Genomic DNA, 14,058 nt, shown 5'->3' on the forward strand with positions numbered 1-14,058 from the left:
TCTGGTATCTTCAAAAACTCAAAGAAAGGTTAAGGTTTGACTGAACTGGGAATTATACCTCCAAAACAGGCTCTGTTATATAAAAAAAACATTAACAGCAGTAAAAAGTAGCCTTCATAGTTTATAAGGTGACTATCGTAAACAGACACAAAACAAGAGACATATAACATTGGTCTGATAAAAGGAGCTTGAAAAGAGCTCTGTTTTAGATGTGTTTTAGGAGAAGAACACAGCTGTTCTCGTGGATCGGATGAGCATTTAGTGCAAAACGTCAAAGCTTTTATTTTCATAGTCCTTTCTATCATGAAATAAATTAAAAAAAAAGTGGGAGAAATTTGTGACAAACAGTTAACAAAAATAAACAAATCACAATCTCCCATGGGATCATTGCTTTTTATAAAATCAACATGGAACCAGACGAAGAATCTGTTTCTGTATCTGAATTACCCTCATAATCATTGAGAATACTGACACATAACAAAAAACACAGTCTGATCAAACCTCTTATCACTCCTGCTTTCTTATATGTCGCGTGGAATATATTATCAAACAGGAGAGCTGAGAGGTTTGATTTTAATCAGACTGCTAACAACAGTACCTCACTATAACAATGATGTTACACAAAAAATACTGGCATGAGTATATCACAGACATTCTAAACATCAACAATACCTATTACACAGCTCCATAACTTTTTAATCGTTCATACATTCCTCTTTGTTTCATTTTATTATATCTACCGCCCAGCATTATAAACCCTATACCTAATATCATAAAAATAATAAACAAAACACATAACATAATAAAAGCTAAATTAGATATCATTATGTCTGGAATGGTAGCTGGAATGGACGTACTGGAACTTATCATAAATCCTAAACTCCATCCTATCTCTGTTTTATTGTTTACCTGCAAATGGAAAAACAAAATTCATTTATCACAATTCGTGAATTATAGGTTGCATTTTGTAAATACAACTGTTTTATCAACCATGCCTATTTTAGGGAGATATATAATATTTATTGATATATTGTTTTGTTTACTTACTGGTTCCATGGAATGGTTTCTCTGTTTCATCCATAGATACACAACTTTGGAATTTTATCAGTACATGTATTAATACACATGGATAGCTGCCAAATTGAATTATGAGGAAGACCCAAAATGAAGGCAGCCCTATGTTCTGACCTTAAAATATTGAAAAACATATTACCTTTCCATTTTAGAAATTAAGTTTTTACAAAACTTCATGGAAAAAGTGGCACAGGTTAAGTCATACAATGATTTCTTTTGGGAAATTGCATAGCCTACATTTACAGAAGTGCAACCTATAAGCTCAATCACAAACTGTTCAGTACCAAAACTTATAAGCTCAATCACAAACTGTTCAGTACCAAAACTTATAAGACCAACTGTTCTTGTGAGGTATTCTCTATTTCAGTTTTTTAAATAGGAGGAATGGCTTACAATTACTTCAGGTGCCATCTCTCCAATTAAAAACAAAAAAATGGCTGCCTCAAATGATGAACCTTACAGCGGAATGCGATGAGTATGAAGGTAAAAGTAATAGTTTGCTTGCTAGCTGAACAGTGAAGTTCTTATAAGGAAAGTTAAACTAACCTCATTTCAACAGATAACCAATCTATCTGTCAATAGGAGTAGACCACTCCAATAGGAGGGTAGTATACTTAACCTAACAATGACTTCACTGATCAGCTTACAAGCAAGCTAACCAAAGATTCTACCTTTACCTACACACTCAATGCAGTTCTGCTGTTAAGGTGTTGATTCCTTTAACATTATGACCAAATCTGGGTTTCAACTTGACTAAAGAAACACATCTCCTCAAAATATTTTTTTTTAACTTTGGCTTTCTAGTTTCAGATGAAGTAGATGGATAAAGCATTCTCTAAAAGTCTTAAAGAAAAGCCACTTGGGGTTATCCCTAATATAACATCACTCATAATAAACAATTAAACAATGTCTTGCATCTTATTCAAATGTGTAGTCTTCTTGACTGATTTATAATTGGATATTGGCTATTTCAAGGCAATTCAAAATAAGTGGTTTATCTTAAACTGATTTAACCACAAACTTTAAAAAAATTGTAAACTTTTCAAAATATTCAATGTCCTTATACCATGACTGATGGGGAAGAGCAGAATTATCTTCATGAAAAATGAGATGCTAATGCTTATACTTCTGCATACCAAATCTCATTGACATACCACTAATGATTCCCCTTAAATTGAACTAATGACAAACTAAAACATGTAAATTAAGGGAAAGTTTAAAAATCAATAGACAATGATTGAGGGTGATGTGTGCGGGCATTATACTAATAATTTAATTTAATATTGGTAGTAGAAAAATATAAAATTATAAGACTAACCAACTCACCTTGTTTAAAAATTTAATATTTCTCCATGTTGTATCATTAAACTTATATCCTGATGTTAACAAACTGAGTATATAATGTCCACGGAAACAGTACCATGGTAAAAACTCTGCATTAGCAGCCTTCATATCTTTTACCTTTTTTCAAAAGAAAATACAGCAGTTACAGAAACAAATTATGGTAAATCTTGTCAAGCAACTTCATCTTTCCGAGTGAAATATTTTTTTTTTAAATTGTTCAAACAAAACCAAACTCATCAATAATCTGTAACTTTCAACAAAGTTTCTAATAGATAAATTGAATCATTACAGACAAATTGGAGATGATGTAATGCACTGACCAACAAAGAGAACATTTTTAATCCCATCAACCTCTGATAGCAGGGTCTTAATAATGACTTTTTGGTAATTTAATTTCAGTCAATTCAAAGAGCCACACTAGACCTTAATCATACCTTCATTATGTTACACGCAATATAAAAAATGATTTGGGAGCTGTAACTGTAAAACAAATCTTCCTCCAATGAAGGGGTAACTCATATAATGAGTACTACAATAATCCACAAAAATAAAGGTAAATTTAGCTTAAAATTAAAAGTGTTAATATAGATCATAGTTAAACTCTGCTCATGCTTCATATCAAATTATAAAACACTTCTTCACTAAGTACAGTTTATTAGTACATTTATGTATAAGAAAAAAAGTTGTTATGCTGAAAGCTCAATGGATCATATTGGTCACTATATTTTGTTTTACCTTGGACCATGGAGAGCTACATAAGCTGGTTAGCTCTGATGTGTATTTTGATAGACTGACTTCTGAAGAATTCTTTGTCAAATTTAAGAAATCCATCTCATAGAAGAAATTGGAAAATGCCTGAAAAAGTTTCAAAATTTACATAATTTTTACATTTTTATCATCTTATTGTATTTATGCATTACAAAGTCATGTTTTAATTATACAATAACATATCAAGATTTCTTACACATAAAAACAGCAAGAAATTCACATCAAACTTTAAAAAAATGTTTGAAATCATTATTGTTTTTTTCTTTATTTTAATAAAGCATTTACTCACATATTTTTTTAGCAAGGCAATTACATGAAAACAATCATTATGTTTAATTGAAGGTGAATGTCATGTGATATCTACATTAATGTTATTTTTTTTCCATTTTCTTTACAAACAAATGGGACAAAAATCCCCAAATTGTTACCAGTCTTTGTTCTGAGGAAAGGAACATACTTACATAAAACTCTCCATGAACAGGTGCTTGATATGATCCATTAAAGGAGCACTCGGAGAAACCACAGCCATACTTACATAAAACTCTCCATGAACAGGTGCCTGATATGAACCATTAAAGGAGCACTCGGAGAAACCACAGCCATACTTACATAAAACTCTCCATGAACAGGTGCTTGATATGATCCATTAAAGGAGCACTCGGAGAAACCACAGCCATACTTACATAAAACTCTCCATGAACAGGTGCTTGATATGATCCATTAAAGGAGCACTCGGAGAAACCACAGCCAGCACCAAAGTTAAACAGACCATCAACCATAGCTGAACACTGTGTATTGTTACTGGAACCAATAAACTCATATGTTCTGTTCTGAAAAAAAAATGATATAAAAAAAATACCAGGTTTAAACTCAACTTAATATAATTATCTATTCCATACTATAATATGTTATTCTACTCGCATAAATAAATCTTGCTTTTTCTTTTCTAATCATACATTCTACAGATTAAATTACCATATATTTCTGTCATTGTTATGAGTTTTAAAACTTGATATGAATAGCTGTCATTATCAGGTCATGCTATTTTTCTGAGATTAAACAAACCATTCAAGGTTGGTGATGTAAAGATCTTTGATAATATTTTCAACTATTTAGAGTTATTGCCCTTTGCACACTGTGAATCATTAATAAACTTGTGAAATGTTACTGTTTGTTTTTTCCATGTATTGACATACCAAAAAAGATAAAATTTTGTGCAAGTCTGCAAAATACTATCAATCACTCATTACAAATCAGCCATGTGACAAAAAAAAATGCAAGTTTATTTCTGAAGTTCTCCATAGGGTCAGGCACAAGATGATCCAATGCATCTCTTTTAAAACTCATATAATGTGGATATAAACTAATATACTAATAGTTTGACCGAATTTGTGTGTGCTTAATTACCATTAAATCTCCTTTGAGTGCTGGTTTTGATGTATTCAGTTTATACAATGGAGGATTTCAAGAGTCAGAATCTCTCCAATTGGGGAAATCTCTCATAAACCAGTCATAGTCGCAGTTAATGTCACATTAAAGATATAAATAAAGATGTAGGTCATACATCAACAAGATAACAAACCAATATTACAAAAACACAACTTGAGGTGAAAAATAGTCTTAAACAATGTCAAGCTTTATATTGGTACAATTCAATTCAAAAAGCTTTTAAAGTTAAGTTTTCCAGTCCTGCACATGCATGAAATATTTGCCATTAGAAGTTAGGCAAACATTTTAGCTGAGTGCTAACAAACATGTTTAACTTGCCACATTCTATATATATACTTCCCAAGTAATTCAGGAGTCTGTAATATAATTTTGTGGTTAATTGTTGGTTGCTGTCTGTTACAATTGTTTTTCATTTATTGTTTTTTGTTATAAATTAGTGTTTGTTTTTCATTCGAATTGTTTCACATTTGTCATGTTGAGGCTTTTATATCTGGCTATATAATATAGTATGGTTTTACTCATTGTTGAAGGCCATACAAAGTTGCCTATAGTTGCATAAATGGGCTTAAATTGGACTTTGTTAATTAGGCAATATAGGAAAGGTGTACTGACATTAGTAGTATCTAAACACATTAACTCCAATTGGAGCTTTCATTAGTAGAAGCCATTTTAACTATGTGTATCAGTGAGAAAAATGTAAAAGCATAAAAATATAGTATATATACCAATACACATAATTAACAGTGACTGGTGATGTTTCATAGCATGGACTTTGTTAAATAGTTTCTTAACTCGACATCTCCTTATTTTAGATCAATCAATCCATCAATGTATTTGTTAAGTTACAATTACCTTTTCTCCCTCATCGGCCATAAATGTTTTATCTGCCTTGGTACAAGGAGCTTCAAACACATCAGTGTAGGTTTCTATAGTTGTATGACCTGACGGACCACAGGGATCAGTAATGGTACTGGAATAATTGTAACTCTGAAATATCATTTAATAATTTATTTTTATTTTGATAATGAGCGACATATTAGTACAGTAAAAAAATATGTTTAAAATACCTAATAAGTGAAAATGTTTTTTAAATTCTACTTTTCTGTCTATTTATAAAAAAAATCACTTCTATTATTTGCTTTTTTTATATAGTTTTTGTAAAAAAAATTAGAAATTACAATTCATTTATATGTTGTGCTATGTCTTGTACAGCCTCTTTTATCTACCCCCTTTTTCTTTAATTTTGATTTCATTTAGAAAAGGGCTGTGATGTCCAAATAATTTTTACCTTGACAAGCAATGCCTTGTATTTTCTTTCAATTTCATTGATACCAAAACACAAATAGCTGTGTGTATAGACTGTATAGTTGATTCCATATAATATCACATCACCACTGTAATCCAAGGGAACTGTGACCTTTGAACCAGGGTAAAAGGTCATCTGTGTTGAGGCTCCTCCCATATCCATGGCTCCTAAAGTACTATCTTCTGGACCCTCCAAATTCCATTTATTTTCTGATTTCAGTTTAAGAGGATGGACCTGAAAGAAAAGACTATGTGATTTCTGCTGTTTGTTATAATTATCTACAGCCGTATAATTTGTAATACATTTTTTCTGGATCAATGATTTTAATACATTTTTTTTTAGGTATTCTGTAATTGACAATAACAATTTGGAACTGTACTGCCAGCTGTTTTGATCATGTATTCTTTTTTTCAATGTGTTCTGTTATGGATTGTAATATATGTCTATGTACTCTGCCTCACTTCTATCTTCTCTCTCAGATGTTTTGATCGTAATAAATGTCTATAGCTATATGGATAAAAATACTACTTTTATAACACAAACAATTTGTTCTTAATTTTAATGCAGTAATTGGAAGTTGTAATGGTGTAAGCCATTTCTTAAATGCCTAATATTTGATTTAAAATTGAGAAAGGAAGTGGGGAATGTGTCAAAGTGACAACAACCTGACCATAGAGCAGACAACAGCCGAAGGCCACCAATGGGTCTTCAATGTCGGAAGAAACTCCAGCACCCGTAGGTGTCCTTCAGCTGGCCCCATTAAAATATGTATACTAGTACAGTGATAATGGACATCATACTAAACTATGAATTATATCCAAGAAACTAAAATTAAAAATCATACAAGACTAACAAAGGCCAGGGGCTCCTGACAAGAGACAGGTGCAAAATTGCAAAAGTATGCAAAAGAACTTAGAAAAATGCTGTCAAAATAAATTAAATTGTCTCCCTTAGACCAACAAGTTGTTCAATTAATGAAAGAAAAAAATTCATCAAGATCAACAGTTTGTGAAAATTTACCATACAATTGAAATAGCTACTGGTACAATGATTGCTTGTATGTACTTGTACATTGTATATGCACAAAATATTGAGTCTTTGGAGCTTATTAGCTGGAGGACTACCTAGACCTACCATTCCAAATTTTCCAGTGAGATAATTAACAGTAACCCAGGAATAAAGTCCTTCTTCTGCCCCTGTAATTATCCTGGCCTGTTTGTTAGAGTCTGTGAATTTAAATGGAAACTCAGCAATAGTGTCTCGTACCACCTTAAAGATTGCATCTGTGATTGTACTGTTAACCTCACTGAAAAAATAGTTCATCAATCATTCATAATACAATACAAAATAAACATCTAAATATTGTGTTAGTACATGGACTTCAAATTTGAAAAAAATGTTTTGTTATTTGTGGAGGAAACAATTTTAGTTGTTAGATTATGTCTATATTCAATAAATCAAAGGAAACATCCATCTAGAATTCATTCACAAGGAAACTTCATCACAGAAATTAGGTCAGTTGATAGATATGAAGAGAAATCAGGTCAATTGACATCTAAAAGGAGAAATCAGGTAAGTTGACAGCTTAAAGGAGAATCAGGTCAGTTGACAGCTAAAAGGAGAAATCAGGTCAGTTGACAGCTGTGAGGAGAAATCAGGTCAGTTGACAGCTGTAAGGAGAAATCAGGTCAGTTGACAGCTAAAAGGAGAAATCTGGTCAGTTGAAAGCTGAAAGGAGAAATCAGGTCTGACAGTTGATAGCTAAAAGGAGAAATCAGCTCAGTTGAAAGCTGAAAGGAGAAATCAGGTCAGTTGAAAGCTGAAAGGAGAAATCAGGTCAGTTGAAAGCTGAAAGGAGAAATCAGGTCAGTTGACAGCTGAAAGGAGAAATCAGGTCAGTTGACAGCTAAAAGGAGAAATCAGGTCAGTTGACAGCTAAAAGGAGAAATCAGGTCAGTTGACAGCTGAAAGGAGAAATCAGGTTAGTTGAAAGCTGAAAGGAGAAATCAGGTCAGTTGAAAGCTGAAAGGAGAAATCAGGTCAGTTGAAAGCTGAAAGGAGAAAGCAGGTCAGTTGAAAGCTGTAAGGAGAAATCAGGTCAGTTGACTAGTATGGGGAAGGTATATCATAGAATGAAACAAAAAAATCAGAGTAGTTGACAGACATTAGTGTTAAATGTTATTTTTCTTACTGAATTAATCTCATGCCTGCAGTTGCCCCTAGGTAAACAGGTGAGGAAGACTGTTTGTCTTTAGGTATAGTATCCTTAGCTTCACTCAAGCAGTATCTTAAACCTGGCGCTAGTCCTTCAGGATTGGCCTCATAACTTGAAATTCCATGACCTAATATAGAAACAAATAAAATATCAAAGAGAGGCAGAAGAAACAATCATGACAATACAAACTAATAGCACCATGATAAAAAAAGACGAAAGATGAAAAGTAGTATAAAATTCACACAATACTTCAAAGACTGAGCAATGCAAATCCCACCAAAAACCAAAGTTGAACTCAGTTGCTTTGGAAGTTAAGGCAGTTCTTGCTCCTCAGTTGGTGCGTGTCGTGTGGCTCATGCAAATACAAATCAGGTTATAAATTTCATTCTGTGAGTGAAATAAATGAAAGGAACATTCAGGAGCCTGTAATTCAGTAGTTGTTCTTTGTTTATGTGTTACATATTTGTTTTTCGTTCATTTTTTTTACATAAATAAGGTCGTTAGTTTTCTCGTTTGAATTGTTTTACATTGTCTTCTTGGGGCCTTTTATAGCTGACTATGCGGTATGGGCTTTGCTCATTGTTGAAGGCCGTACGGTGACCTATAGTTGTTAATGACTTTGTCATTTTGGTCTTTTGGATAGTTGTCTCATTGGCAATCATACCACATCTTCTTTTTCATATTTACCATTGTATAATAAACTGTTGACACCATCAGAGATATCTCCTCGCCAGTTAGCAGAAAAATTTAGCAAAACAAAATCTGATGGACAGCAACGTTGCTAATTAAAGGTCCCTGAATCATGAGTTACAGGGGCTGATCCTCAAAATAGTCATCAAACTTATATGTATTGATAGTAACTTTATACAGAATATCACTGATCTATTGCAAGAAGTACTTATCAAACCAAGTTAAGCAGTAAACTAAACATTGACAATTGCTTATTAATTGAAGCAGCTGGACCATGACCTAGAAACTGTCACTCTTTAATCAGTTATAAGCATGAACAGAATGTTTTTGTATAAAGTTCAAAATGATTGTAATTAGTTACATATGGTAACTGGTGAAGACACAATTAGATATGCTACCAAATTGGTAATTCTTACTATGAGGAGTTTGGATAGTTCAATTAAGTGTTCAATCATCTACTAGAATTACTGTGAGCACTTCATCTTTGTATTTTTCTAATGCTATGGCTGAAAAATCCACAACATTTTCATACCATAACAATTTTAATTTCTAGAATATGTTTTACCTGGAACAGAGCAGGTGTGTATTTGTTCTGCTAAAGCTGTGTTTTTCTCTTTCACTCCATCCCAATTATATATAAACAGCTTTGTGTGTGAGGATCCAGCATCCATTACTATACCATACTGAAATAATAGTAAACATATCATTACAAAATTCACATATAAGTTATGTTCAAACTGAAAGAGTAAATGTCTGTTACATCCATCATTTGTCATAAAATATAGTGGGAGCTAAGAAAGTTCAGTCTTAATAACTCTGAGTGAGTTTTACAGCTTTTTCAAAGAAAAATTTATTAAAAAGTACCATCAATCTTTGACTACTTTTCTATTACTACATATAAATCACCAATGCCTGATTTAATGGTAGCGAATATTTATCATTTGAGTTTGCAATTTGTTCTTGGAAATGCAATTTGCATTTATGACATAAATCTGTTCTGCATATAGATTTGCAAAAATGCTATAAATAAACATAATACAGACTTTCTATTCTCCATTAAAATAAGATGTGGTATAATTGCCATGACGTCCTTCAAACACTTTGAGTACACACCCGTGGTAAAATAAGAATATATTGTCAGGCTGTTCCAATCGTACTCCCACGTCATATGCTTATTTAGGAATGAGATACCCGACGTCATAGAAAGATGACGTAAGAATATGAGCATTTTATGGGAAAATACACGCTTGCCACAACAAAAATCCTCACAACAAGGAAACGTAAACAAACGATGCTAAATGTGGTATAAGCTGATTTTCAAAAAAAATATAAGACATTATATAAGTAAATTATAATTTAAATTCACCCAAAACTATCGAAATACGTTATTGTAAAAACTTGAAGCATGTCACTTATTCAGTTTGCTCATTTCTGCCAATTTAATAGTGCTTTTATTTATGAGAACGGCAAATATTTGCCTCCACCTACAGCGCTTTAATCTAAAATAATAGCCATATTTGTCCTTTTAAAATCGAAATAATTCATGTTGCTGATATTTTACCCTGAGTGATTTTGTCATAAAGGGCCAACACGAGGTAAAATCACGATTTATATTCCATCCCCCATGAAATTTGGTCAGCTTACAACCTTCAAAAATAAGTAAAACAAATACGGCATTGGGACAGGCTCCTGACTTTGGACTTTCTATTCTTTACATGCTGTGCTATCTATTTTATTCTGTATTAATATTACTCTCATACTGATGACTTTAATGAAACCTAGGCTACTTCATATTCCGTCTGTTCCTGCATGTGTTTATCAACCACTATGGCTGATACCCCTAATAACCTACCTCATATTCTGACTGTTCCTGTATGTGTTTAACAACCACTATGGCTGTTACTCCTAATAACCTACCTCATATTCCATCTGTTAACAACCACTATGGCTGTTACTCCTAATAACCTACCTCATATTCTGACTGTTCCTGTATGTGTTTAACAACCACTATGGCTGATACCCCTAATAACCTACCTCATATTCCGTCTGTTCTTGTATGTGTTTAACAACCACTATGGCTGTTACTCCTAATAACCTACCTCATATTCCGTCTGTTCCTGTATGTGTTTAACAACCAGGCTGATACCCCTAATAACCTACCTCATATTCCGTCTGTTCTTGTATGTGTTTAACAACCACTATGGCTGTTACTCCTAATAACCTACCTCATATTCTGGCTGTTCCTGTATGTGTTTAACAACCACTATGGCTGATACCCCTAATAACCTACCTTATATTCCGTCTGTTCCTGTATGTGTTTAACAACCACTATGGCTGATACCCCTAATAACCTACCTCATATTCTGGCTGTTCCTGTATGTGTTTAACAACCACTATGGCTGTTACTCCTAATAACCTACCTCATATTCTGGCTGTTCCTGTATGTGTTTAACAACCACTATGGCTGTTACTCCTAATAACCTACCTCATATTCTGGCTGTTCCTGTATGTGTTTAAAAACCACTATGGCTGATACTCCTAATAACCTACCTCATATTCTGGCTGTTCCTGCATGTGTTTAACAACCACTATGGCTGTTACTCCTAATAACCTACCTCATATTCTGGCTGTTCCTGTATGTGTTTAACAACCACTATGGCTGTTACTCCTAATAACCTACCTCATATTCTGACTGTTCCTGTATGTGTTTAACAACCACTATGGCTGTTACTCCTAATAACCTACCTCATATTCCATCTGTAAACAACCACTATGGTTGTTACTCCTAATAACCTACCTCATATTCTGACTGTTCCTGTATGTGTTTAACAACCACTATGGCTGATACCCCTAATAACCTACCTCATATTCCGTCTGTTCTTGTATGTGTTTAACAACCACTATGGCTGTTACTCCTAATAACCTACCTCATATTCCGTCTGTTCTTGTATGTGTTTAACAACCACTATGGCTGTTACTCCTAATAACCTACCTCATATTCCGTCTGTTCCTGTATGCGTTTAACAACCAGGCTGATACCCCTAATAACCTACCTCATATTCCGTCTGTTCTTGTATGTGTTTAACAACCACTATGGCTGTTACTCCTAATAACCTACCTCATATTCTGGCTGTTCCTGTATGTGTTTAACAACCACTATGGCTGATACCCCTAATAACCTACCTTATATTCTGGCTGTTCCTGTATGTGTTTAACAACCACTATGGCTGATACCCCTAATAACCTACCTCATATTCTGGCTGTTCCTGTGTGTGTTTAACAACCACTATGGCTGTTACTCCTAATAACCTACCTCATATTCTGGCTGTTCCTGTATGTGTTTAGCAACCACTATGGCTGTTACTCCTAATAACCTACCTCATATTCTGGCTGTTCCTGTATGTGTTTAAAAACCACTATGGCTGATACTCCTAATAACCTACCTCATATTCTGGCTGTTCCTGCATGTGTTTAACAACCACTATGGCTGTTACTCCTAATAACCTACCTCATATTCTGGCTGTTCCTGTATGTGTTTAACAACCACTCTGGCTGTTACTCCTAATAACCTACCTCATATTCTGACTGTTCCTGTATGTGTTTAACAACCACTATGGCTGTTACTCCTAATAACCTACCTCATATTCCATCTGTAAACAACCACTATGGTTGTTACTCCTAATAACCTACCTCATATTCTGACTGTTCCTGTATGTGTTTAACAACCACTATGGCTGATACCCCTAATAACCTACCTCATATTCCGTCTGTTCTTGTATGTGTTTAACAACCACTATGGCTGTTACTCCTAATAACCTACCTCATATTCCGTCTGTTCTTGTATGTGTTTAACAACCACTATGGCTGTTACTCTTATAACCTACCTCATATTCCGTCTGTTCCTGTATGCGTTTAACAACCAGGCTGATACCCCTAATAACCTACCTCATATTCCGTCTGTTCTTGTATGTGTTTAACAACCACTATGGCTGTTACTCCTAATAACCTACCTCATATTCTGGCTGTTCCTGTATGTGTTTAACAACCACTATGGCTGATACCCCTAATAACCTACCTTATATTCCGTCTGTTCCTGTATGTGTTTAACAACCACTATGGCTGATACCCCTAATAACCTACCTCATATTCTGGCTGTTCCTGTATGTGTTTAACTACCACTATGGCTGTTACTCCTAATAACCTACCTCATATTCTGGCTGTTCCTGTATGTGTTTAACAACCACTATGGCTGTTACTCCTAATAACCTACCTCATATTCTGGCTGTTCCTGTATGTGTTTAACAACCACTATGGCTGTTACTCCTAATAACCTACCTCATATTCTGGCTGTTCCTGTATGTGTTTAACAACCACTATGGCTGTTACTCCTAATAACCTACCTCATATTCTGACTGTTCCTGTATGTGTTTAACAACCACTATGGCTGTTACTCCTAATAACCTACCTCATATTCCATCTGTAAACAACCACTATGGTTGTTACTCCTAATAACCTACCTCATATTCTGACTGTTCCTGTATGTGTTTAACAACCACTATGGCTGATACCCCTAATAACCTACCTCATATTCCGTCTGTTCTTGTATGTGTTTAACAAGCACTATGGCTGTTACTCCTAATAACCTACCTCATATTCCGTCTGTTCCTGTATGCGTTTAACAACCAGGCTGATACCCCTAATAACCTACCTCATATTCCGTCTGTTCTTGTATGTGTTTAACAACCACTATGGCTGTTGCTCCTAATAACCTACCTCATATTCTGGCTGTTCCTGTATGTGTTTAACAACCACTATGGCTGATACCCCTAATAACCTACCTTATATTCCGTCTGTTCCTGTATGTGTTTAACAACCACTATGGCTGATACCCCTAATAACCTACCTCATATTCTGGCTGTTCCTGTATGTGTTTAACTACCACTATGGCTGTTACTCCTAATAACCTACCTCATATTCTGGCTGTTCCTGTATGTGTTTAACAACCACTATGGCTGTTACTCCTAATAACCTACCTCATATTCTGGCTGTTCCTGTATGTGTTTAACAACTACTATGGCTGATACCCCTAATAACCTACCTCATATTCTGGCTGTTACTGTATGTATTTAACAACCACTATGGCTGTTACTCCCAATAACCTACCTCATATTCTGGCTGTTCCTGCATGTGTTTAACAACCACTATGGCTGTT

General features: G+C 34.2%; 1 protein-coding gene across 5 annotated transcripts in view; it reads right to left on the reverse strand.

Moving 5' to 3' along the window:
- Positions 1 to 545: 545 nt before the first annotated feature.
- Positions 546 to 14,058, reverse strand: part of LOC134714988 (ectonucleoside triphosphate diphosphohydrolase 8-like) — a 28,547-nt gene continuing 15,034 nt past the window's right edge. For 3 of the 5 annotated variants that reach the window (XM_063576787.1, XM_063576786.1, XM_063576788.1), the window contains 9 exons: positions 9,412 to 9,529; positions 8,133 to 8,283; positions 7,076 to 7,247; positions 5,924 to 6,175; positions 5,488 to 5,622; positions 3,870 to 4,016; positions 3,154 to 3,273; positions 2,401 to 2,535; positions 546 to 909 (listed from right to left, as the gene is read on the reverse strand). In XM_063576787.1, coding sequence (XP_063432857.1) covers positions 676 to 909; positions 2,401 to 2,535; positions 3,154 to 3,273; positions 3,870 to 4,016; positions 5,488 to 5,622; positions 5,924 to 6,175; positions 7,076 to 7,247; positions 8,133 to 8,283; positions 9,412 to 9,529 — 1,464 coding nt within the window. In that variant the 3' untranslated portion in view covers positions 546 to 675. Of the gene's footprint in view, positions 910 to 2,400; positions 2,536 to 3,153; positions 3,274 to 3,869; positions 4,017 to 5,487; positions 5,623 to 5,923; positions 6,176 to 7,075; positions 7,248 to 8,132; positions 8,284 to 9,411; positions 9,530 to 11,071; positions 11,087 to 11,396; positions 11,456 to 14,058 lie in introns of those variants that run through there. The other 2 variants (XM_063576789.1, XM_063576791.1) reach the window with 2 other exon arrangements.

The sequence above is a fragment of the Mytilus trossulus genome, chromosome 4 (genome assembly GCF_036588685.1).
Source record: "Mytilus trossulus isolate FHL-02 chromosome 4, PNRI_Mtr1.1.1.hap1, whole genome shotgun sequence".
Classification (NCBI taxonomy): domain Eukaryota; kingdom Metazoa; phylum Mollusca; class Bivalvia; order Mytilida; family Mytilidae; genus Mytilus; species Mytilus trossulus.